Here is a 26,606-nt window from a genome sequence, read left to right on the forward strand (position 1 = left end):
ATTTGGTATCGCCTGGTATCCATGAAAATATAAAATCAATTAATCTGATTGGTAAACGGCATAGCGGCAAAAAATTCCAAACGCGAAAATTATGTTTTTTTGATCGTCGCAAATTTTGCCCAAAATGCAATAACAGGCAATAAAAATGTGGTATCTGCTCAAAAATTGTACCAGTAAAAACGTTAGCTTGAGAAACAAAAAATAACCAGAAAATAGTGCAAAACTTCAGATTTTTTTTATAAGCCCTTAGATAAAAGTAAACCTATACATGTTTGGTGTCTATGAACTCATACCGACCTGAGAGATCACAACAACATGTCAGTTTTACCATATAGTGAACATGGTGAATAAAATACCCACAAAACAATTATGCAATTGCACTGTTTTGCAATTTTTCAGAACTAGGAATTTTTTTTGTCCGTTTTCCAGTACAGTATATATAAAACTTATGGTTTAATTTAAAAGTAAGTCCCACAAAAAAACAAGCCCTCATATAGAAAGATTGACGGAAAAATAAAAAAGTTACGGCTCTCGGAAGAAGCGGAGCAAAAAAAAAAACAAAAACGGAAAATCGCCCAGAGGTGAAGGCGTTAATGGCAAAATTCACAATCGGTGTTTGATCCATGAACCACCCAATACATTTTGTGGATTCTATTAGAATTGGTATTTAGACAGTCCTCATCATGCTGTTTATATTTTGACATCATGAAATCAAGATGACACCTAACAATTGATGAACAGTACCTCACCATTGCAAGGCTTCAAGCAGGATGTTCTCAGATGGAAGTGGCCACTACACAATTGCCCTACACTTTGTGAATGGTACAGTGAAAACCCCCTACTAGTTGATTAACATCACTAGTCCAGTCATTGTGACTCTGCATGAACAACACAGGTCTAATTTCATCTTCATGGACAGCAATGCTGGAGTTCATTGAAATCACATCATTAGGGAATGGCTGCTGGAGACTGAAGTACCTCTAAGGCTGGACTCACACGAGCGTATGGCATCCGATGCGAGAGCATCGGATGTGATATGCTAATGACTCCCGCCTCAGGCTCTGGTGCGAGCGTGAGCCAAGTGTCATGCGACTGTGACCCGATCTTGCAATCGGGTCACAGCTGTGAAGCTGAGGGAGGGCGCTACGTAGGAGACGGAGGGGTTAATCCGCCCATCTCGTCCATTGTCAGCCTGTGCGTATATCGCACTGCACTGGGATAACATTCGAATGCAATCCGATGTTTCTCTTGCACCCATTCACTTGAATCGGTGCCAGTGATATGGCTGTAGCAGAAAATCACAGCATGTTGAAACTTTTCTCGCATCCAGAATCTGGATACGAGAATAGCTGACCAACTGCTCGCCCTCTTTGACTAGCATTGGTCAGAGTGCAGTGAAAGATTTTCTCACATTGCACTCGTCCGATTTCAATGCTCGTGTGAGCGTACCCTAATGGAGTGGCCGGCACTTTTTCTACACCTGAATACGATAGAAAATCTATGGGATCAGCTGAGTTGCCATGTAGAGATTCATAACACAGTATCCCACAACCTCAATGACCGCAAGAAGAGTGGGATGCCATACCTCAGCAGACAATAACTTAACTTGTGAACAGCATGTAACATCTTTGTCAAGCTGTAATTGATGCTCAAGGCTACATGACAAATTATTAAGACATTGACATTTCTTGGGGGGGTATGCCCAGCATTGTTGGTTTTAGTTTCAATAAATTGTTTGAGATGAGGAAATCACTTGTGCATACTTCTACTTAAATGCCATACTTTCATGATAAATTACCACTGTAGCATGAACTTTTTACATTTTCAACAAATATTCCTTACTTTTTGTGAGTAGTCTTTGTGTCCATAATACATACCTTGGCTGTCAAATAAGATCTGTTTACACAGCATGGCTATGCTCATGAGCCTTTTCATTTTACCCATTTTTTGCTATTCTACACTATGTACCCTCAAACTTCCCTTTAAACGGAATCTGTCAGCAGGATTTCACACCCCAAACTATTTATATTCCCATGTAACTCTTTCAAAGTCTATCAATACTTTTACATGCCCAGTACATTCTACCTTAACTGAGAAATCAGTGTTTGCGTTGAAGGACTATGGACTATAGTTTTGCAGAAGGAGTCAGCGATGAATAGAACTGGAATAATAGACTTCAGATCTACAATAGATCTTCAGCCTCATTTGCATATTAATTTAACCTTCGTCAGGCTGCATAATTTTACAACGTTAACAGCGACCCCTTATCTCGGAAGGGGGTGGAGATATTTTATTGAAATTTGGCCAATATATTCTGGACCAAAACTGCAGAGATGTCACGAAATTTCAGCCCTCTACGGCTTTTGGAAAAAAAAATGTATTGCAATTTTAAAACGGAATAGTTACAATTGTACCTACTCAGCCGGACGAAGGTTAAACACTGCTTTCCCAGTAATGAAGGAATGAAGTGGCCATGTAAAGGTATTGCTGGACTTGTTTGACAGTGCTACATCCACAAATACTGTAGTTAGTTCTTTTTGGAGGAGGGGGGCTTAAATGTATATCCAGGGAAAATATTTTTTAGAAATATTCCTCAATTTTTAAAGGGTTATTTATTGTATATTGAACTGGCATGTATAGCTCTGCACCATTTCCAGAAATCATATAGACAATGATTGGAGTTCAAGTATGCACACCTCCACTATATCCAAGGTCTGCCTGCAGAACCCCATTGTCAAGGTTCCGAAGCTCCGATCTCTCAAAGTTCTTAATGCATCAATCAGAGTGTTTTTACCATATTTCTGAAAATTCGCAAAACTTTTGGGTAACTCGAAGTTGCACAGACATTTTTTTACCTTTGGTGTTTTCATGCCAGTGTCAGCCACCTTCGCCAAAGTGGGTGGAGCATAGACAGGGCATGGCGAAGCCTGCCCAATAAATGTATAACATTTTTTGGCTCTTTACAAAGGTACATGCCGTCCATGATATGCGCCTAATTCATGGACAACTTGTAGATGAGACTTTTAAAATCCTCTTTACTTAGAAGGGGCTGTAATAGGTTAAAAAAAATTGTGACATTTTGCTTGTAAGGATAAATGCACACTGTGCGGATTTGGCGGGAATTCTCATTCCAGATTTAAATCCAGAAGATCTGCACCAAATCCACACAGTGTGCATTTCAGTTTTACAAATAGACAGTTGTGTCCTCTAATTCTCATGTACAGTATAATACATATTTTTACTTTTGTCTTTTATAGGCTACTATGAAGAGGTTTACAAAAATCAGTTGGCACTGGCTCAGTACTTCAAGAAGCTGGATGACCACTGGCTTTCAAACCATTTTTATGAATGCTGCTTCCAGACATCAAAAAAAATCAAAATTGATGGAGGGAGAAAAGAAGCTGAGGCCCATGCAAACCTTGCCGTAGTAGCTGAAGAACATGGTAAGAAAATTATTTCAAAACATCGTATAGAAAATAGATTCTGTCTCTGGCAATCTGTGAGTCCACACACATTCTTCTGTGCACACCCAATATATGTATTGTCAGTGCCAGATTTTCAATTAGGCATAGTAGGCACCGGCTTATAGACCCTTTGTCTTTTTGGGGCCCCCTGCAACTGATTCAAAATTATATTGATTTAAAAGACATTTAACACTAGCATGTGTGGTGCCCCATGGGGTAGGTAGTTTACCTACTCCTTGGCGGGCCATTTTGGGTCAGGTCAGGCGTTGTCATCGGGTGGCCTAGCCCGGTTTCATTGCCCCAAGGCGTACAGTAAGTGGTAGGGAAAGCAGGGTATTGGGAAAAGTTTGTCGTGATGCGACTTATGGTATGCGGCCAGGAGTAGCCGCCGCTACCGGGTTCCTCGCCGGGGCAGGTGTTATGGCAGCCGGGATGGTGTCGCTCCCCACAGGCAGAGCGGGCCCTGGGTGGATGATGAGGGTTTTAATGGCCGTTGGCACCTAAGCGCTGGGCGGCGGCGCCGGTAAGGACGAGCCAACACAGTCTCTGCGGGTTCAGGGTGTAGTTTACTCACAACTTCAGCTGCCAGCGTGGTCACACTGGTCACTGCCGTAGCTCAGGTCAATCCCAGATACGGTAAGGGGCCACCACCGGTGTTTTGAGAGAGATGGAGTGAGAGTCCTATTCCTAGGGTGTCCCCCTTCACAGTTAAGTACCCTCCCGCTCCAAGTCCCGGTCCCAATAAAGTCCAAGTTTTCCATTGATGTCTTGCCAGAACGATGGTCCTGACGGGTCTCTTTTCGATGTGAGTGTGTTGCGCCTATTTCTACCCCAAGTAGAACCCGCTCCCCTCCAGGTGGCTGGCTTCAGTGACCGGGAAGTTCAATGATCATTATGGCCACCCCCCTGCCTACCTTGAGCCAACCCACCCTGTGTGAAGGCTCCTAAGCTGTATGTGGTGTGTGAATGTGGAACATCGGTGAGTAACCCCCTCCTTACCTGAGATAGATACCGCACCTTAATTGAGGTGCAGTACACTGTGGCAACCAGAGCCTCAGGGGCGCCACAGATGCTAGCCCCGTGAGCTGACATTGGAGTCCAGCAGGAGCAACAGAGCCCAGATGTGAACATTAAAGGGAACCTGTCAGGTGCAATATGCACCCAGAACCATGAGCAATTCTGGGTGCATATTAGGGATTCCTGCCTAGCAGTCCCTGTATACACGAGAATAAATAAACAGATCTTTAGAAAAAGTATTGTTAAAGATTGTATATTATATGCCAAGGGGACTAGTCCCGAGGGCATTTGTTCCCTTAGCTAGTCGGCCCACATAGCATGACCCTGTGGGCTGGGCATACTAACATGCTAATGAATACGCAGCAACGCCACACATACCTCACTGTTCATGGCAGCCGGCGGAGGATGAATGTACTCTGCATTCTGTGCATGATCCGGAGTACCCGGGACTTCAGATCATGTGCACTAAAATGATGCCGGGTGTAAGCTTCCCGACTTCAGTGAGGTACAGTGCGCATGACCAGAAGTGCTGAGGACTTCGGATCATGCGCAGAGTGCATCCATCCTCCGCCGGCCACCTTGAAGAGTGAGGTATGTGCGCGTCGCTGTGCATTCATTAGCACGTTAGTACGCCCACAGGGGCATGCTACCATGCTATGTGGGCCGACTAGCTAAGGGAACAAACGCCCTCGGGACTAGTCCCTGCGCTCATTAGCATATAATATATGATCTTTAGAAATACTTTTTCTAAAGATCTGTTTATTCATGCTAGTGTATGCAGGGACTGCTAGGCAGAAGCACTGATATGCACCCAGAACTGCGCGTGATTCCGGGTGCATATTGCACTTGACAGGTTCCCTTTAAGGCAAGCACCAGTGAGTGAACTGATCTCTCCACTGTTGTCAAGTATAGTAGAGAATTCACAGATAGTAGAGGAGGGGCATCTATGAGATCAGCCATGGCAATGTGTGAATGGCCAGAATGTGTAGTAGGAGTGGAGGAGAGGTAAGTGGCCATGAGTTCTCACTAACTCTAGATTAGAATAGAATAGAATGTTTACTATATGGTGAACTGACCTGTCAGTACAAGTACGTAGATAACAAACATGTATAATTTTATTTTCATTTAAGCGGTGAAAATTTTCGCTTTTGGCACCATTTTCTTAGAACCGCAACAAAAAATGTAATTCTGGCATTTTGAATTTTTTTTTTCATTACGCTGTTTACCGATCAGATTAATTTATTTTATATTTTCATAGATCGGACATTTTTAAACTCAGCGATACCAAATGTGTGTATTTTTGTATAGTATTGTTTTATTTTCAATGGAGCGAAAAGAGTGGTGATTTGAACTTTTTTTTTCATATTTTTAAAAACTTTTTTTTTTTCACTTTTTATTGTATTTACTAGTAGAGATGAGCGAACCGGTCCCGGTTCGGCTCGAGGCCGGTTCGCCGAACGGAGGTCCCGTTCGAGTTCGGCTCGTCGAACGTTCGACGAACCGAACTCGAACTGCATAGGAAACAATGGCAGGCAATCACAAACACAGAAAAACACCTAGAAAACACCCTCAAAGGTGTCCAAAAGGTGACAAACAACTCACAACACAACACAAACACATGGGAAAGTGACAAGGACATATACTTATGCAAAAACAAAAGAGCTGGACAAAGAAAAAGAGGAGGAGACACAGATATAGGCATGGCACGCCCTTCTAAAGTCATGTAAAACACCACAAGGTGACTCCAAGCGGAGTCTCCCTTTTTTCCAAAAATTGTGCCCCACACACACCCACCCATTCAGTGGCAGCACTTATGCCCTAGTTGTACACTTCACAGCTAGATTTGCATCAAGCACATTCAAAAATACGCCATAATTAACCGTCCCCAGGATGACACCAGGGTAGGTAGCAAAGTCTTTCCTGATCCCAGCTCTGTTCATCTTGGCTTCTTTTAAAAACACAGCAAGCAAGGGTTACTCCAAGCGGAGTCTCCCTTTTTTCCAAAAATTGGGCCACACAGACACCCACCCCATCAGTGGCAGCACTTGGGCCCTAGTTGCAAACAGGATGTTTTGATTTGCATCAAGCACATTCAAAAATACGCCATAATTAACCGTCCCCAGCATGACACCGGGGTAGGTAGATAAAGTCTTTGCTGAACCATGACTTGTTCATCTTGGCTTCTTTTAAAAACAATGTAAGCAAGGGTTACTCCAAGCGGAGTCTCCCTTTTTTTCCAAAAATTGTGCCCCACACACACCCACCCATTCAGTGGCAGCACTTGTGCCCTAGTTGTACACTTCACAGCTAGATTTGCATCAAGCACATTCAAAAATACGCCATAATTAACCGTCCCCAGGATGACACCAGGGTAGGTAGCAAAGTCTTTCCTGATCCCAGCTCTGTTCATCTTGGCTTCTTTTAAAAACACAGCAAGCAAGGGTTACTCAAAGCGGAGTCTCCCTTTTTTCCAAAAATTGGGCCACACAGACACCCACCCCATCAGTGGCAGCACTTGGGCCCTAGTTGCAAACAGGATGTTTTGATTTGCATCAAGCACATTCAAAAATACGCCATAATTAACCGTCCCCAGCATGACACCGGGGTAGGTAGATAAAGTCTTTGCTGAACCATGACTTGTTCATCTTGGCTTCTTTTAAAAACAATGTAAGCAAGGGTTACTCCAAGCGGAGTCTCCCTTTTTTTCCAAAAATTGTGCCCCACACACACCCACCCATTCAGTGGCAGCACTTGTGCCCTAGTTGTACACTTCACAGCTAGATTTGCATCAAGCACATTCAAAAATACGCCATAATTAACCGTCCCCAGGATGACACCAGGGTAGGTAGCAAAGTCTTTCCTGATCCCAGCTCTGTTCATCTTGGCTTCTTTTAAAAACACAGCAAGCAAGGGTTACTCCAAGCGGAGTCTCCCTTTTTTCCAAAAATTGGGCCACACAGACACCCACCCCATCAGTGGCAGCACTTGGGCCCTAGTTGCAAACAGGATGTTTTGATTTGCATCAAGCACATTCAAAAATACGCCATAATTAACCGTCCCCAGGATGACACCAGGGTAGGTAGCAAAGTCTTTCCTGATCCCAGCTCTGTTCATCTTGGCTTCTTTTAAAAACACAGCAAGCAAGGGTTACTCCAAGCGGAGTCTCCCTTTTTTCCAAAAATTGGGCCACACAGACACCCACCCCATCAGTGGCAGCACTTGGGCCCTAGTTGCAAACAGGATGTTTTGATTTGCATCAAGCACATTCAAAAATACGCCATAATTAACCGTCCCCAGCATGACACCGGGGTAGGTAGATAAAGTCTTTGCTGAACCATGACTTGTTCATCTTGGCTTCTTTTAAAAACAATGTAAGCAAGGGTTACTCCAAGCGGAGTCTCCCTTTTTTTCCAAAAATTGTGCCCCACACACACCCACCCATTCAGTGGCAGCACTTGTGCCCTAGTTGTACACTTCACAGCTAGATTTGCATCAAGCACATTCCAAATCCACAAGCATTTACTCTCCCCAGGATGACACAGGGGTTGTAAATTCCTTCTGGATCCATGACTTGTTCATTTTGATGAACGTCAGTCTGTCCACATTGTCACTGGACAGACGCGTGCGCTTATCTGTCAGCACACACCCAGCAGCACTGAAGACACGTTCAGAGACAACGCTGGCAGCTGGACACGACAAAATCTCCAAGGCGTAAGTTGCGAGCTCTGGCCATTTTTCTAGGTTTGAAGCCCAAAAGGAGCAAGGCTCCAGTTGCACAGTCATGGCATCGATGTTCATTTGGAGATACTCCTGTATCATCCTCTCCAGCCTTTGACTATGTGTCAGACTTGTTGTCTCTGGTGGCCTTGCAAAGGAGGGTCTAAAAAAATTATGAAAAGATTCCATAAAATTGCTGTTACCAACACCAGATACGGTCCTACTGGTACGTGTAGACTGTTGAAGATGACAAGACCGTCCCATGTTTGTCAAGTTACAACTGGGAGATTCACTCCCTGCACCTGCACGGTTGTTTGGTGGAAAAGCGGATCTAAGATCGAGTAACAGCTTCTGCTGATACTCCTGCATACGTGCGTCCCTTTCTATGGCTGGAATTATGTCACAAAATTTGGACTTGTACCGGGGATCTAATAGTGTGGCAAGCCAGTAGTCATCATCACTTCTAATTTTGACAATACGAGGGTCATGTTGGAGGTAGTGCAACAAGAAGGCACTCATGTGTCTTGCGCAGCCATGTGGACCAAGTCCACGCTGTGTTTGTGGCATAGAGGTGCTAACCGTTCTTTCTTCCTCTGACATCTCCCCCCAACCTCTTTCAACTGAAATTTGACCAAGGTCTCCCTCATCTGCTGAGTCTTCCATGTCCATGGACAGTTCGTCCTCCATTTCTTCATGTCCTCCTGCACCTTCCTCAACATCTCGCCTGCTACCATGCGCCCTTGTTGATCCCTGTACCCCATGCTCCCATGCCTGGCGCCTTGGTGATGATGAACGTCTGGACCTTGGTGATGTTGTTGTGTCTTGCGCATATGAATCCTCCTGTAGTTCATCCCCTTCCTGTTGTCCCACCCCCTGACTCCGAATAGTGTTTAGCGTGTGTTCCAGCATGTAAATGACTGGAATCGTCATGCTGATAATGGCATTGTCAGCGCTAAACATATTCGTCGCCATGTCGAAACTGTGCAGAAGGGTGCATAGGTCCTTGATCTGAGACCACTCCATCAGGGTGATCTGACCCACCTCTGCATCTCGTTGGCCCAGGCTATACGTCATGACGTATTGCACCAGGGCACGGCGGTGCTGCCACAGTCGCTGTAACATGTGGAGAGTTGAATTCCAGCGTGTCGCCACATCGCATTTCAGGCGATGAACCGGCAGGCCGAAAGACTTCTGGAGCGATGCAAGTCGCTCAGCTGCGGCGCTTGAACGGGGGAAGTGAGCAGACAGTTTTCGTGCCCTGTTCAGAAGGCCATCTAGGCCGGGATACTGTGTTAAAAATTGCTGCACGACAAGGTTCAACACGTGAGCCATACAAGGTACGTGTGTCACCTTGCCCAGGCGAAGGGCCGCACCCAGGTTTGCAGCATTGTCGCACACGGCCTTACCAGGCTGCAGGTTGAGTGGAGACAACCATTTATTAAACTCGGACCGCAGAGCTGACCACAACTCCTCAGCTGTGTGACTCTTATTCCCAAGACATGTCAAGCTAAAGACCGCCTGATGCCGTTGCGCTCTTCTGCCAGCATAGTAATGAGGGGTGCGTGATTCCTTCTGCGCAGTGAGAACGCTGGTGGCCTGACCAGGCAGGCTTGGGGCGGAGGTGGAGGACCCAGATGAGGTGGAGGATGCAGAAGCTGTGGCGGAACTTGGACAGACAGAGGATTGACACACAAGTCGTGGGGACGGCAAGACTTGTGCAGCAGACCCTTCACCATCTATCACCATAGTTACCCAGTGCCCAGTCAGCGACATGTAACGTCCCTGTCCATGCTTACTGGTCCAAGTATCGGTGGTGAAATGCACCCGTTCACACACAGAGTTTCTCAAGGAAGCGGTGATGTTGTGTGCGACATGCTGGTGTAGCGCGGGCACACCTTTCTTAGAGAAGTAGTGGCGACTAGGCATCTGGTACTGGGGCACAGCGACAGACATAAGGTCTCTAAAATCCTGTGTGTCCACTAGGCGGAAAGGCAGCATTTCTGTAGCCAACAGCTTACAGAGGGATAGAGTCAACCTCTTAGCTTTGTCATGGGTCGCAGGAAATGGCCTTTTATTTGTCCACATCTGAGGGACAGAGATCTGGCTGCTGTGTGTAGACGGTGTTGAGTAGGGTGTCCCTGGAAAAATGCAGGTTTGTGAGGAAAGTGCAGGCGGAGACATGATGTTGCCTTCATCCAAAGTTGGTGCTATCGATGTCTGAGACAGCTGTACACACTCACTTGTTTCCCCTTCCAAAACAACTGACGACCTACCAAGCAAACTGCCTGTTGCGGTTACAGTGGTGGAAGTTGTGGGTGGAAAAACAGGTGTGACAGCTGTCCCCACAGTCCTAGAAGACGACGAGCGCGCGGATGCACTGGAAGGGGCAGGCGGTGGATGGTTCGCTCCGCTAGGCCGCATTGCAGCACGGTGAGCTTCCCACCGGGCCATATGATATTTATTCATGTGACGATTCATGGAAGAAGTTGTCAAACTGCTGAGGTTTTGACCTCTACTAAGAGAACCATGACAAATTTTACAGATCACATAATTTGGGCGATCTTTTGCTATGTCAACAAAGGACCAGGCTAGGCAAGGCTTAGAGGCCATGCGACCTGATGATCCACCCCGAATAATGCTCAGAGGCAGAGTGGTGGCTGAGGATGCAGTTGTAGACGTGCTACCAGTACTCCGACTCTGTCCAGGAAGGCGCAAGGTAACTTCGTCATCAGTTGCATCCTCCTCCACCACCTCTGTTGACCTCCTCGAGTGCCTGACTGTGGGTTGACAGTAGGTGGGATCTAGAACTTCATCATCAATTGTTGTGTTTGCACTCCCCTCCCCCTCTGACCGAGCCTCTTCTTGCCCTGACCGAATATTTAAGTTGTCATCCCAATCGGGTATCTGAGTCTCATCTTCATCAGTATGTTCCTCATTGTCTATAACCACAGGTGTTACAGTTTGTGACAAAGGGTCAACATTATGCTCCTCACGGCCTGAATTAGAGTCACAAAGGTTCTGGGCATCACTGCAGACCATTTCCTGTTCTGTAATCACTGTAGCTTGGGAGCAGACCTCTGATTCCCAGGCTATAGTGTGACTGAACAGCTCTGCAGACTCAGCCATCTCAGTTCCACCATACTGTGCAGGGCTGATGGAGACTTCAGAGCTGTGATAAATCAAGTTTGATTGGGATGACAACTCAGAGGACTGGTGTTTTTTGGATGCGGTACTTGAAGTGGCTGAGAGGGCACTTGTTGGACCACTTGAGATCCATTCAAGCATTTTCCTTTTTTGCCCATCATCTACCTTTGTTCCTGTTGTTCGTGTCCGTAAAAAAGGGAGCACATCGGATTGTCCACGGTAAGTAGTAGACATCTTACTTTTGCTGGTAGATGGTCTATCTTCAGCAGATGATAATGGAGCTTTGCCACCTTCCCCACGGACAAAACCTTTTTTTCCTTTTCCACCACGCCTCTTCCCCTTTCCACCAGCATCTGTCATTTTGCCACTCATGTTGATTGCGACAAGATTGTGGACTGAAAATGTGGTAGTAAAAATTGAGAGGTGGTGTAGATTGCAGTGGTGGTCTAGCTTTATTAACAGCAGAATAATAAAGAATAAATATCCCTGACAATGCAACTACGGCCCTTAAACTGGCAGCAAAAATTGCTAGTATAATGACTTAGTTATAATGAGTTGGAGTGTGCAATGCAGGCAGAGGTGCTCTGCAAATGTCTTTGCACTAGTGTGACTAGACAACAGTCCAATAGCCACGTTTAGGATGCCACTAGGTACACTGAGTGTTTGCTAGTATAATGGCTTAGTTATAATGAGTTGGAGTGTGCAATGCAGGCAGACGCGCTCTGCAAATGTCTTTGCACTAGTGGGCCTATAGCAAAGTCCAATAGCCACGTATAGGATGCCACTAGGTACACTGAGTGTTTGCTAGTATAATGGCTTAGTTATAATGAGTTGGAGTGTGCAATGCAGGCAGACGCGCTCTGCAAATGTCTTTGCACTAGTGGGACTATAGCAAAGTCCAATAACCACGTATAGGATGCCACTAGGTACACTGAGTGTTTGCTAGTATAATGGCTTAGTTATAATGAGTTGGAGTGTGCAATGCAGGCAGACGCGCTCTGCAAATGTCTTTGCACTAGTGGGACTATAGCAAAGTCCAATAGCCACGTATAGGATGCCACTAGGTACACTGAGTGTTTGCTAGTATAATGGCTTAGTTATAATGAGTTGGAGTGTGCAATGCAGGCAGACGCGGTCTGCAAATGTCTTTGCACTAGTGGGACTATAGCAAAGTCCAATAGCCACGTATAGGATGCCACTAGGTACACTGAGTGTTTGCTAGTATAATGGCTTAGTTATAATGAGTTGGAGTGTGCAATGCAGTCAGACGCGCTCTGCAAATGTCTTTGCACTAGTGGGACTATAGCAAAGTCCAATAGCCACGTATAGGATGCCACTAGGTACACTGAGTGTTTGCTAGTATAATGGCTTAGTTATAATGAGTTGGAGTGTGCAATGCAGGCAGACGCGCTCTGCAAATGTCTTTGCACTAGTGGGACTATAGCAAAGTCCAATAGCCACGTATAGGATGCCACTAGGTACACTGAGTGTTTGCTAGTATAATGGCTTAGTTATAATGAGTTGGAGTGTGCAATGCAGGCAGACGCGCTCTGCAAATGTCTTTGCACTAGTGGGACTATAGCAAAGTCCAATAGCCACGTATAGGATGCCACTAGGTACACTGAGTGTTTGCTAGTATAATGGCTTAGTTATAATGAGTTGGAGTGTGCAATGCAGCCAGACGCGCTCTGCAAATGTCTTTGCACTAGTGGGACTATAGCAAAGTCCAATAGCCACGTATAGGATGCCACTAGGTACACTGAGTGTTTGCTAGTATAATGGCTTAGTTATAATGAGTTGGAGTGTGCAATGCAGGCAGACGCGCTCTGCAAATGTCTTTGCACTAGTGGGACTATAGCAAAGTCTAATAGCCACGTATAGGATGCCACTAGGTACACTGAGTGTTTGCTAGTATAATGGCTTAGTTATAATGAGTTGGAGTGTGCAATGCAGGCAGACGCGCTCTGCAAATGTCTTTGCACTAGTGGGACTATAGCAAAGTCCAATAGCCACGTATAGGATGCCACTAGGTACACTGAGTGTTTGCTAGTATAATGGCTTAGTTATAATGAGTTGGAGTGTGCAGTGCAGCCAGACGCGCTCTGCAAATGTCTTTGCACTAGTGGGACTATAGCAAAGTCCAATAGCCACGTATAGGATGCCACTAGGTACACTGAGTGTTTGCTAGTATAATGGCTTAGTTATAATGAGTTGGAGTGTGCAATGCAGGCAGACGCGCTCTGCAAATGTCTTTGCACTAGTGGGACTATAGCAAAGTCCAATAGCCACGTATAGGATGCCACTAGGTACACTGAGTGTTTGCTAGTATAATGGCTTAGTTATAATGAGTTGGAGTGTGCAATTCAGGCAGACGCGCTCTGCAAATGTCTTTGCACTAGTGGGACTATAGCTAAGTCCAATAGCCACGTATAGGATGCCACTAGGTACACTGAGTGTTTGCTAGTATAATGGCTTAGTTATAATGAGTTGGAGTGTGCAATGCAGGCAGACGCGCTCTGCAAATGTCTTTGCACTAGTGGGACTATAGCAAAGTCCAATAGCCACGTATAGGATGCCACTAGGTACACTGAGTGTTTGCTAGTATAATGGCTTAGTTATAATGAGTTGGAGTGTGCAATGCAGGCAGACGCGCTCTGCAAATGTCTTTGCACTAGTGGGACTATAGCAAAGTCCAATAACCACGTATAGGATGCCACTAGGTACACTGAGTGTTTGCTAGTATAATGGCTTAGTTATAATGAGTTGGAGTGTGCAATGCAGGCAGACGCGCTCTGCAAATGTCTTTGCACTAGTGGGACTATAGCAAAGTCCAATAGCCACGTATAGGATGCCACTAGGTACACTGAGTGTTTGCTAGTATAATGGCTTAGTTATAATGAGTTGGAGTGTGCAATGCAGCCAGACGCGCTCTGCAAATGTCTTTGCACTAGTGGGACTATAGCAAAGTCCAATAGCCACGTATAGGATGCCACTAGGTACACTGAGTGTTTGCTAGTATAATGGCTTAGTTATAATGAGTTGGAGTGTGCAATGCAGGCAGACGCGCTCTGCAAATGTCTTTGCACTAGTGGGACTATAGCAAAGTCCAATAGCCACGTATAGGATGCCACTAGGTACACTGAGTGTTTGCTAGAATAATGGCTTAGTTATAATGAGTTGGAGTGTGCAATGCAGGCAGACGCGCTCTGCAAATGTCTTTGCACTAGTGGGACTATAGCAAAGTCCAATAGCCACGTATAGGATGCCACTAGGTACACTGAGTGTTTGCTAGTATAATGGCTTAGTTATAATGAGTTGGAGTGTGCAATGCAGGCAGACGCGCTCTGCAAATGTCTTTGCACTAGTGGGACTATAGCAAAGTCCAATAGCCACGTATAGGATGCCACTAGGTACACTGAGTGTTTGCTAGTATAATGGCTTAGTTATAATGAGTTGGAGTGTGCAATGCAGCCAGACGCGCTCTGCAAATGTCTTTGCACTAGTGGGACTATAGCAAAGTCCAATAGCCACGTATAGGATGCCACTAGGTACACTGAGTGTTTGCTAGTATAATGGCTTAGTTATAATGAGTTGGAGTGTGCAATGCAGGCAGACGCGGTCTGCAAATGTCTTTGCACTAGTGGGACTATAGCAAAGTCCAATAGCCACGTATAGGATGCCACTAGGTACACTGAGTGTTTGCTAGTATAATGGCTTAGTTATAATGAGTTGGAGTGTGCAATGCAGTCAGACGCGCTCTGCAAATGTCTTTGCACTAGTGCGACTATAGCAAAGTCCAATAGCCACGTATAGGATGCCACTAGGTACACTGAGTGTTTGCTAGTATAATGGCTTAGTTATAATGAGTTGGAGTGTGCAATGCAGGCAGACGCGCTCTGCAAATGTCTTTGCACTAGTGGGACTATAGCAAAGTCCAATAGCCACGTATAGGATGCCACTAGGTACACTGAGTGTTTGCTAGTATAATGGCTTAGTTATAATGAGTTGGAGTGTGCAATGCAGGCAGACACGCTCTGCAAATGTCTTTGCACTAGTGGGACTATAGCAAAGTCCAATAGCCACGTATAGGATGCCACTAGGTACACTGAGTGTTTGCTAGTATAATGGCTTAGTTATAATGAGTTGGAGTGTGCAATGCAGCCAGACGCGCTCTGCAAATGTCTTTGCACTAGTGGGACTATAGCAAAGTCCAATAGCCACGTATAGGATGCCACTAGGTACACTGAGTGTTTGCTAGTATAATGGCTTAGTTATAATGAGTTGGAGTGTGCAATGCAGGCAGACGCGCTCTGCAAATGTCTTTGCACTAGTGGGACTATAGCAAAGTCCAATAGCCACGTATAGGATGCCACTAGGTACACTGAGTGTTTGCTAGTATAATGGCTTAGTTATAATGAGTTGGAGTGTGCAATGCAGGCAGACGCGCTCTGCAAATGTCTTTGCACTAGTGGGACTATAGCTAAGTCCAATAGCCACGTATAGGATGCCACTAGGTACACTGAGTGTTTGCTAGTATAATGGCTTAGTTATAATGAGTTGGAGTGTGCAATGCAGGCAGACGCGCTCTGCAAATGTCTTTGCACTAGTGGGACTATAGCAAAGTCCAATAGCCACGTATAGGATGCCACTAGGTACACTGAGTGTTTGCTAGTATAATGGCTTAGTTATAATGAGTTGGAGTGTGCAATGCAGGCAGACGCGCTCTGCAAATGTCTTTGCACTAGTGGGACTATAGCAAAGTCCAATAGCCACATATAGGATGCCACTAGGTACACTGAGTATTTGCTAGTATAATGGCTTAGTTATAATGAGTTGGAGTGTGCAATGCAGGCAGACGCGCTCTGCAAATGTCTTTGCACTAGTGGGACTATAGCAAAGTCCAATAGCCACGTATAGGATGCCACTAGGTACACTGAGTGTTTGCTAGTATAATGGCTTAGTTATAATGAGTTGGAGTGTGCAATGCAGCCAGACGCGCTCTGCAAATGTCTTTGCACTAGTGGGACTATAGCAAAGTCCAATAGCCACGTATAGGATGCCACTAGGTACACTGAGCGTTTGCTAGTTTAATGGCTTAGTTATAATGAGTTGGAGTGTGCAATGCAGGCAGACGCGCTCTGAAAATGTCTTTGCACTAGTGGGACTATAGGAAAGTCCAATAGCCACGTATAGGATGCCACTAGGTACACTGAGTGTTTGCTAGTATAATGGCTTAGTTATAATGAGTTGGAGTGTGCAATGCAGCCAGACGCGCTCTGCAAATGTCTTTGCACTAGTGGGACTATAGCAAAGTCCAATAGCCACGTATAGGATGCCACTAGGTACACTGAGTGTTTGCTAGTATAATGGCTTAGTTATAATGAGTTGGAGTGTGCAATGCAGCCAGACGCGCTCTGCAAATGTCTTTGCACTAGTGGGACTATAGCAAAGTCCAATAGCCACGTATAGGATGCCACTAGGTACACTGAGTGTTTGCTAGTATAATGGCTTAGTTATAATGAGTTGGAGTGTGCAATGCAGGCAGACGCGCTCTGCAAATGTCTTTGCACTAGTGGGCTTATAGCAAAGTCCAATAGCCACGTATAGGATGCCACTAGGTACACTGAGTGTTTGCTAGTATAATGGCTTAGTTATAATGAGTTGGAGTGTGCAGAGGACAGGAGGGTACAGTGCCAGGATTGTGGGGTCTGGGTAGAGGAATGGAAGCCTGCCTTTCTATTCCCTCCTAATAGGGAAATGCAGGGAGGAAATCCCTGACCTTGGCTACACAGACGCTGTCGCTGTTTTCAGGACCTGTCACCTTAACTCTGACCCTGCCGGTTTGAGCCCTTAAAAGGACTGCTAGAAAGTGCTCTCCCTAAGCTGTCTAACGCTGTGTATGGAGCGCATACAGCTGTATCGGCAATAGGACTCAGGAGGACGGAGCTGCGACAGTGATGTCTGACACCAAAGACGCAGAAGAGATAATGGCGTCCTGGAGGAAAATGTCCGGTTTTATAATGCAGGGATATGTGACATGGACATCCTATCACACATGCCGTTGCTTCTCTGGCTAAAAGTCCACTTAGCTGTGTGTGTGTCTGGGATTGGCTGACATGCTGGCCCGCCCCACTACACGCGCGCTTAGGGAAGGAAGACAAGGAAAAAAAAAAAAAAATGGCGATCGCCATTATAGAAACAGCAGTGATCTGAAGGCGCTGTTCACGCACACTATACACTGAAATGTCATAATAGTGTGATTCACAGAGTGACTTACACTATTACAGCAGAAACCAAGCTAGGATTTAGCTGGTTTTTTGCTGCTAGAACCGTTCTCGAACGTTTCTAGAACTATCGAGCTTTTGCAAAAAGCTCGAGTTCTAGTTCGATCTAGAACAGGCCCCAAAATCACTCGAGCCTAGAACGGGAGAACCTCGAACCACGAACCGCGCTCAACTCTATTTACTAGTCCCCTTAGGAGACTTGAAGCTACGATCATGCGATCACTTGTTCTATACAGTGCAGGGCCTCACATTGCTCTGTATACCAGAAATTATGTTCTGATACGAACGCCGGCTCACAGCCGGCGTGTACAGTAAGATCATCATGACAGACACAGGAGTCATCAGCTGATCCCTGGCTGTCATGAAAATCCATCGGCGCCCCGCGATCAAGTAACTGGTGCGCTGTTGGGAGTGGGGAATGCCACAATTCTCACCGGCGCATGTTGAAGTCCTCTGTCAGAGATTAACAGCGGGATTCAACTGTGTGACAGCTGCAAATGGATGTGAGATAGAAGCACATGATCAGATCAGTCGTCATGTGCTGGGAAAGATGCATTGACACGACCATTGACATAACACTGTATATATCAAAGATTTTTGTTCTGTTTAATGAAATGTAACTGTTGTTTTAAAATTTTTGTTAGTAAATTTAAAAAAGTATTAGGAAATAATTTAATGGAGGGGTCCCAAGATTTCAACTGCCTAGGGGCCCCCACAGGGTTGAATCCAGCACTTTGTAGAGTTTTAGTCATGATGCAGTCGCACGTTCTAATTTATGTATCATCTGCTGTAATTGTATAATTATTGGTGGTGTCCCAGAATACTAATGGATACACATATGTTAGATCATTAATAACGTTTTTTAGGTGTAACTGAACAAGTACTGAAGAACATTGTTATGTTGCAAATTCATTCAGTTCATTCAAGAGCTGAATTCATGAATCCAACATGTGAAGGATAAAATGTATGAAATTCTATGGTTAAATTTGAAAAGTATTAGTCCTATTTACAGTCCGATAGATAAACTATATTCCTCCATGTCAGGATATCTCGGTTGGTGTGCTTTCTACGTACATAACTTCTGGCCTCATATATAATACCAATACTTGGGAATAGAGTTGGTGCAAATTGATTCGCACATCCTATTCCAGCAACAGTGGTCTGTAGCCATTGGACAGGAGAAGGGAGTACCACCTCTTACCCAGCAGCATATGTGGCTCTTATTTTGATTACCCAGCCTGGAGCAAAGTCATCATTGAAGCGAGATGCACGTGACATCGCACCAGGCTGGGTAATGAAAAAATGAGCCGCAGATGATGCCAGGTAAGAGGCAGTACTCCCTCTACCGTCCACTGGTCACAGACTACTCTCATGGTCAATGGAATGAGACGTGAATAAATTTGAACAATCAATAAAACATAAACAAAGCTAATAAAATGACTACTATGTTATCATATGAATAGACTAATTTTTTTAAAGATGCTTGTATAAAAGAAGTATGTGAAAAGCTCATGCTTCAAGCTAACCGAAAATGCATTTTGGGTCCATTAACACAACATTGTAGTATTGGTGCGTGAGAGGGTTGTTACTCCACTGTACAATTACGCAGAAGGTCCAAACTATCGGACTGCTAAACGTTGGGTGCTTGGCAATCCGTTACAGTCAAGAACCCAACAGAGCAGGCAAAAATCTATTTTCAAAACTTTTGTCCTTCTGACCTGTGATGTCATGTACATAATGTTCAATGAGCAATATGCATAGAACAGAGGCAGTGGAAGCATTAATACTTTTGGTTTCAAAATTATAACATATGTAAGTATACTTTTTACCATTGTAAGTAAATGAATATCCTATTATTGTAAAATAAAATCTGTGTTAAACTGAGAGAAAGAACAGAAAGCTGTATAAGTTTAAAATAAAATACCAATTACACCAAGTAAAGTATGTATAGTTCCGAAGGCCCACAATACCATAAATCAAAATATATATAAAAATAATTGGTTTTAGGACTTCCTTCTTTGAGAAATATCACATGATCATATGATAGTAATTTTTAAGGGTGCTTTCCACGATGCGGCATCGCTAGCGATAGCTAGTGATGTTGTTCGCGATAGCACCCGCCCACGTCGCTGTTTCGTCATGGGGGGTGATCGCTGCCGTAGCGAACAATATCGCTACGGCAGCGTCACACGCACATACCTGCTTAGCGACGTCGCTGGAGTCACCGAACAATCTCTCCTTTAAGGGGGTGGTTCGTTCGGCGTCACAGCGGCGTCACTAAGGGGCCGCCCAATAGCAGAGGAGGGGCAGAGATGAGTGGCCGGAACATGCCGCCCACCTCCTTCGTACCTCATTGCCGGTGGACGCAGGTAAGGAGATGTTCGTCGTTCCTGCAGTGTCACAGATAGCGATGTGTGATGCCGCAGGAACGACGAACAGCCAGCGGCATGCACCACCAACGATATTATGAAAAGGAGCAACGTGTCAACGATCAACGATTTTTGACATTTTTGCGATCGTTGATTGTCGCTCCTTTTAGTCACACACAACGACATCGCTAACGGGGCCGGATGTGCGTAACGAATACCGTGACCCCAATGATATATCGTTAGCGATATCATTGTGTGTAAAGTACCCTTAACTGTACGGTGTTTAACCATTAAAGGAATAGCAAAAAAACTATGGCAAAATTGTAGTAGCAAGTATACAAAAAATGCAAGGCTTGTTACTGCAATATGTGCATATATAGTTAAATAGTCATCTACCGTATAACAACAAAAATAACCATTATTTAAGGGGTGGACAAATTGTCTGTTTTAGCAGTCGAGCAGCTAAAAATGTTTTTTAGCCAATTAAAAATAACCTAAGCAGTTAAAGCCAGCAGCACAGCTCTGGGTGCATTGCCTGTATTGTTTCCAAGATTTATTCAGCTCTGCGCTGTGGTAAACTACAACAGGGGGCAAATTCACCTTAAAGGTAATTTTTCATGCCCAGATACACTACCTCAAGATATAGGGCTTATCTGTAATTAAATTGTGTTAAACGCATGCATGGCTGTCTATCTATAACTGCGATTGCAAGGAGAAAATTAACTTCATTCTCCCTGCAGCCACTCACTTCCAGTCATCTGGTCGTCGAGACATCTTTTACACTTACTGCTCACTACACAGTGACGCATGACTATCATCACTTCCCAACATATTGACTGTCAATCAATACTAGGGAGTGATGACACGATGACAGCATGCTCACTGTATAGTGAGCAGGGACTGTAGTGGCTCCCTGCATAGTTTCTGGACGTGACAGATTCCCTTTATAGTGCCCTTTGTCGTTCCTCGGTATGGGGATTTGATCCGGTGATCTGTGGTTAGATATAGAGTTATAGAGACGCCACCCACGGGTTGTGGTGATAGTGGGCACCACCGCTGCTGGTGACGGGGTTCCCGGGAGCGATGGCGGGGAGCAGCTAGGTGTTGACCCCTCCGTGGGTAGGGGCTGTTGGTCTCGGGGCCCGGTAGGAGTGAGGGTTCCTTAGGATGGGTTTTGGCAGGGTGCAGGGTTGCGGTGCAGCGCAGCGCGGTGCCGGATGGCACAGGTGTACTCACTCAGACACAGATGGACAGAGTCTCTGGTAAACCAAACGGCTGGATGGACGGGGCCCGCAGCCGGCTGCGGTGTTCTCCCTGGACGTGTTGATGGTGGCTGTCGTTTCCCTGCACCTGTGTTTTGTATCTTGACTCCAATGCCTGGACACCGGTAGTCCGCTCCCCGGCGTATACGTGCCGGAGGAGCCCGTTTGCCCGCAGACGCTGGCCCTCTGGATCTCTGGCCCTTGGCGGTGGCGCTTATCCGGAACGGTTGGGCTGTTGCCTTCAATCGGGACTTGGGTCGGAATGAACCCCTGAGGTCCAGACCGCAATCAGTAAATTTGACTAAAGGTTGGCTTCAAGCCTAGTCGGGGTCTGAGTACCCTGCCTGTTGCATCGGTTCCCCGGTTTGGTACCGGTGGGCCACCACCCGACCCCCTGTCCTACGGTTCCGCTGACCTTCACCAACTCCTGCAGACGGCCACCACCGTCTGCCTACCTTGCTGGAAGTGCCTGGGCTCCAACCCAGACACCAACAGTTGCACTTCTCACACTCCGCCGTCCACAACTGGACTCTCTGACTTCTCACTACTCACTACTGTGTTTTTCCCGCCTCCAGGCCTGTGAACTCCTCGGTGGGCGGGGTCAGCCGCCTGGCTCCGCCCCACCTGGTGTGGACATCAACCCTGGAGGGTGGCAGCAAGGGTTTAATGTGTGACTGATGTGACCTGTCCAGGGAAGGGGGGGTGTATGATGTTATGTCTGTGACCACCTGCCTAGGCCAGGGCGTCACATTTGCTCTATCACATTCTGGGTTGGGTTATATATCTTCAACCCTCACTGCATTTTCTGTCTCGCTGTGTTTCTGGGAGTTCCAGACGTTCATCTTAGGGGTTTCATCTGTGAAGTAAATGCCAGTATAGTGTCTGATGTGAGTAGATGTGTTCTCCTTCCCATCTCCTAATCCTTTGATCTTATTTGACCGTGTTCTATTTTTCTTTCACTGGGTTTCTGTGCTCCTGCACACCTTCCTCTTCTCCTGTTAGGCATTGTGTGGTGGCCTTATATCTGGTCCTTCAAGAGTCACGAGAAACCCCTCGACAGCCTTTTAGGGAGCAAGGCCCAAAATGATGCGGCTAGGGCCTTTTAATCAGGACAGGGAAGAGTTGGGTGCGGCTGTGTAGTGCCCCACGGGGCAGGTGGTTAACCTACTCGCTGCCGGGTAGTTGAGGGTCGGGTCAGGCAATGTTACGGGCGGCCTTGCCTGGTTCCGTTGCCCCGAGGCATACAACAAATGAAGGGAAAGTGGGGTGATTGGGAAAGTTTGTTGGGACGCCAGGGAGTAGCGGCCGCTGCAGAATTCCTCACCGGGGCAGGTATTATGGCAGCCGGGATGGTGTCGCTCCTCACAGGCGGAGCGGGCCTCAGGTGGGATGACTGGGTTTGGAAGTTCCTTGGAAGCGTTGAAGCGCGGGGTGATGGTGTCACTAAACAGAGTCGTTGGCAACTGTGGTACCTGGTTCCTTTACTCCCTGATTTTAAGCTGTACCCAGGTGCTGGTCTCTGCCATCGTGGGCTTCAGTCAATCTCAAGCAAGTAAGGGGCCACCACCGGTGTTTGAAGAGAGAGAGTGTCCTTTTCCTAGGATGTCCCCCTCAGCGGTTAGGAATCCGGGCTGAGCTCCTGCTCCAAGCCCCAGGCCTAATGAAGTCCAAGAGTTCCAGAAGTTTCTTGTCAGAACTATGGTCCCAACTTGTCTATCTGTATGAGTGTGTTGCGCCTACCTCTACCCCCAATGGTGCCCGCCCCCTGGCGGTTGCCCTGGCGACTGGAAAATCTCATGACTCTATATGGCCACCCCCCTAGACAGCTCCCCAGTGGGAAGCACCTAACTTTATGTGAGATGAAATGTGGTGACACCGATGGTTAACCCCCCCCACTTACCTGAGATGGGCACCACACCTTAACTGAGGTGCAGTACCCTGTGGCGATCAAAGCCTCAGGGGCGCCACAGCTGCACCTTCCCCCTTTCTATTACCCGTGTGTGTGTGAGTGATTTATGCTTGTAACACCCTTACATTATGTCTGTGTTCTCACCAAGCTGCTTGCACACTTAACAAGCCAAAGCTGACATGTACAACATATAGAAAATATTCTGGTAAATCATAAGAACCATCAAATTTCAAATTATTGTACTGCTGCAAGTAATGTGGTTATAGCGCATTGCTTTTCATACTAGATCACTGATACCTTTTATTTGCCAGTCATAACTAACTTTTTCTTGAGAATACCAAATTCTTTTGCTTTTTTACTTATTTAAGAAAGGTTTGCAGTCTTTTTTAAATGATTTATGATGTTCTCAGTGTTTTCAATTACATTATAATTTGTGCTTTTCTCAGGTACTCCTGATATAGAAACATGTACTTCCTTCTTAGATGTCAGCTACAGCTTTGAGCTCCCAAAAAGAAATCTAAATGGCCTAAAGATACTTTAAAATTAGTCAGAATGAGAAAATCATCACTTTGAACCTGAGACTTTGGCCAGAAGTGCGAAGAGTAACTTGACCCTTAGAAGTTCTTTTTTACTTGCTTATTCTATGGAATTACATTAATGTTATACATTTAATTATATACATGTATAGTAGAATGCCGAAAAGATTATCCAATACAGCAATATGACAATTAAAATATTATAGGTTGTCTAATTCAAAAATCCTATTTTTCCATAGGGTTACATACCTGAAAGAGAACAATAAGAGCTGCTACTTACTCTCTCTGGATCAAGCTTTGCTTCTCCGTCTATCCTTCGATTTTTGTTGTTAGGCTGTAGCAAAATTTTCACATACTCAGCTGTTGTGACCACTGCAGCCAATCACTTGACTCATCAGCTCTGTCGATGTAGATGTTTCAAGCTGATGAGCCCAATGGTGTCACTGCTGCAGCCCATCAACAAAGACCAAAGCATCAGCGTAGAGACAATGCTAGAAGGGCGAGTAACAGCTTTGTTTGTTATTTTATTGGTCTGAAACCTTTAATTATCTGGTCAGCTAATATTTAACTTGTTATAGTGAAATTTCACTGATCTGTTGGCAGTTAGATTATTAGACTGTATTACCAATCATTGAAAAGAAACACTTTTGCAATTTAAACCTCCATTGCATAAGTTGAAATGGTTTCTAAGTAGTATTTTCATAGCTGAATACCAATCTACAGTACATGCGAAGGTGAGAATGCAGCTAGATGCTGGCCATTGCTAGCCTTCCTTTAGTTCTGTGATTCATTTTTATAGGCTAGAATGTAAGATTTTCAACAGTAATGTTTGATAAAATTAAACTTCATTCTACGAATTAGACTTAGAGGAGTGTTGTGGCATCTAAAATGTATTTTCTAAATATTCATCCTTACCCCCTAACCACTTTTGTAGTTGTCTTTATTATGCGATTCTCTACACTTTTACCTACCTACCTAATCCCTAAAGGTACTTGTTTTACTTTATTTCCCGTGACTTTTAGTTTGAGAGAAGTCTCAGGATTCTGGGGTTGCAGTCACTTACTACAGTGTCCATCGCTGATGATTCATTTGAGGGCGGTGCTAGTAGCAGTGAGTTTCACCAGCGCCGATCCCTGCTGACGATCCATTTGAGTGTGTTCTCAGAGGCTTTGTGGCAGAACTGGTGTCATTTACTGCTTTTAAGACTGCTTCCTGCCAACATCTTTCACAGAAGCAACAATAACTGTAGGTAGGGAAAGAAAGGCGCAAAATAGGGTCTTACCCGGTATATGGGTTTAGGAAAATGAAAAGAATGAATACACTCACCTGATCAGGTTTTGCCAGTCACAACCCCTGTGCAGACATATGTGAGTGCTGGAGTGGTTAAGCAGCGGCCCCGTTGAAGGGATAATGCTATAAAAAGTTCAGGGTGGAAAAACGGGTTTAATGCCGCGCTATAAACCACGAGCTGGTGTTATTAAAAAAAGATATTCTTTTATTGAAACATTCCTACGCGTTTCAGAGGCATGTACGCCTCCTTCTTCAGGGAAAAAATATCATCGTATTTTTTCCCTGAAGAAGGAGGCGTACATGCCTCTGAAATGCGTAGGAATGTTTCAATAAAAGAATATCTTTTTTTAATAACACCAGCTCGTGGTTTATAGCGCGGCATTAAACCCGTTTTTTCACCCTGAACTTTTTATAACAGAAGCAACAATGGCAGAGAAAGGAGCAGTGTGTCAGTTCTATGCTAAACTCACCCACAGCGTCCAGGATCCCAGACATCTTCAGAGAGGGCCTCCTTGCAAAAAACTATTAGCTGCAGTGCTGCCCCCTCATGATATCCTATTCCAGGAGGGGCGATGGATGCTGCAGAGAGTGACTGCAGCCCAGCCTTCTGTGACGCCACATTTGAGACTCCTCTCAAATAAAACGTCACAGCAAGTACAGTAAAACAACACCTTTAGGCATTAGCTAGATAGGGAAAAGTAAATGGAGTTGTATAATAAAGAGATCTTCAATAGTAGATAGGGGGTAAGGATAGATAGGAAATTTTTGGTGTCAAGCTACCCTTTTAAGTCTAATTAAACTTTGACCAAACATATACTAATTAGGAAAGATGTAGAGGTTGTGGGGATTCATGCTCTCAGGTAGACATTAAGTAGCGTTCCCACATGCAATGTGGTTTGGTTCAAACATGCAATTTTATTGGTTTCAAAAAACTTCACTGGAATCAACAACCAAAACAGCCTTTTCTGTGCACAAAATCTAACAGAAAATAAACACTTCATTCAGCAGGCACATATATATTAGTGAGGGCCCGCTTAAACAGTTTGAAGTCCGTTTTCCTGGCGCAAACTTTACATAAACGAGGGGTAGGGTTCTATCAGTCTTGGTGTCCTCTTCAGCTTACGCTCCTGTAGCTTCCAGCATCAAACAGATATTCCACTCTGTGCCTATCTCCCACTGAGCAGCCCGGTCACTCAGCAGTAGCCATCCAATGCACTCTGCTCAATCTTCCTAGCTGACTGAGAGACTCGGTGAACACATGACCTGGTCCTTAGTCAAAGCTAGCCATATGCTTGTAATGAAGACATGCAGTGCTAGAATTTCACTCAGTAATTTCTGGCTTTGCTACAAGACGTTTTTAAAGAGTATCCATAAAAGTAAGAAGTGTTTAAAGAGTAACTGTCATTTTAATTTTTATTTAATTAATATTACGCATAAAAATAAGCAACTTTGTAACATAACTTATCACAGAAATCTGCTTCTTTCTCCACCAGGACTGATCTTTCATTCTCAAAATTCTCAATTCCCATGTAAATCGGTATTCACTGAAGACAGATTTTTACCATACTGAGATAGGAGAGGCAGTGGATGCTAATCCTGTTGGTACAGTCATTT

The 26,606-nt window shown here is 45.1% G+C and overlaps 1 protein-coding gene across 3 annotated transcripts in view; it reads left to right on the forward strand.

The window, feature by feature from the left end:
* The window catches only part of TTC29 (tetratricopeptide repeat domain 29), a 408,961-nt gene that overhangs the window by 138,881 nt on the left and 243,474 nt on the right, over positions 1-26,606 (forward strand). For all 3 annotated transcript variants that reach the window (XM_075335612.1, XM_075335622.1, XM_075335630.1), the window contains one exon: positions 3,258-3,443. In XM_075335612.1, coding sequence (XP_075191727.1) covers positions 3,258-3,443 — 186 coding nt within the window. The remainder of the gene's footprint in view (positions 1-3,257; positions 3,444-26,606) is intronic.

This window comes from Anomaloglossus baeobatrachus, chromosome 1 (assembly GCF_048569485.1).
Source record: "Anomaloglossus baeobatrachus isolate aAnoBae1 chromosome 1, aAnoBae1.hap1, whole genome shotgun sequence".
NCBI lineage: Eukaryota > Metazoa > Chordata > Amphibia > Anura > Aromobatidae > Anomaloglossus > Anomaloglossus baeobatrachus.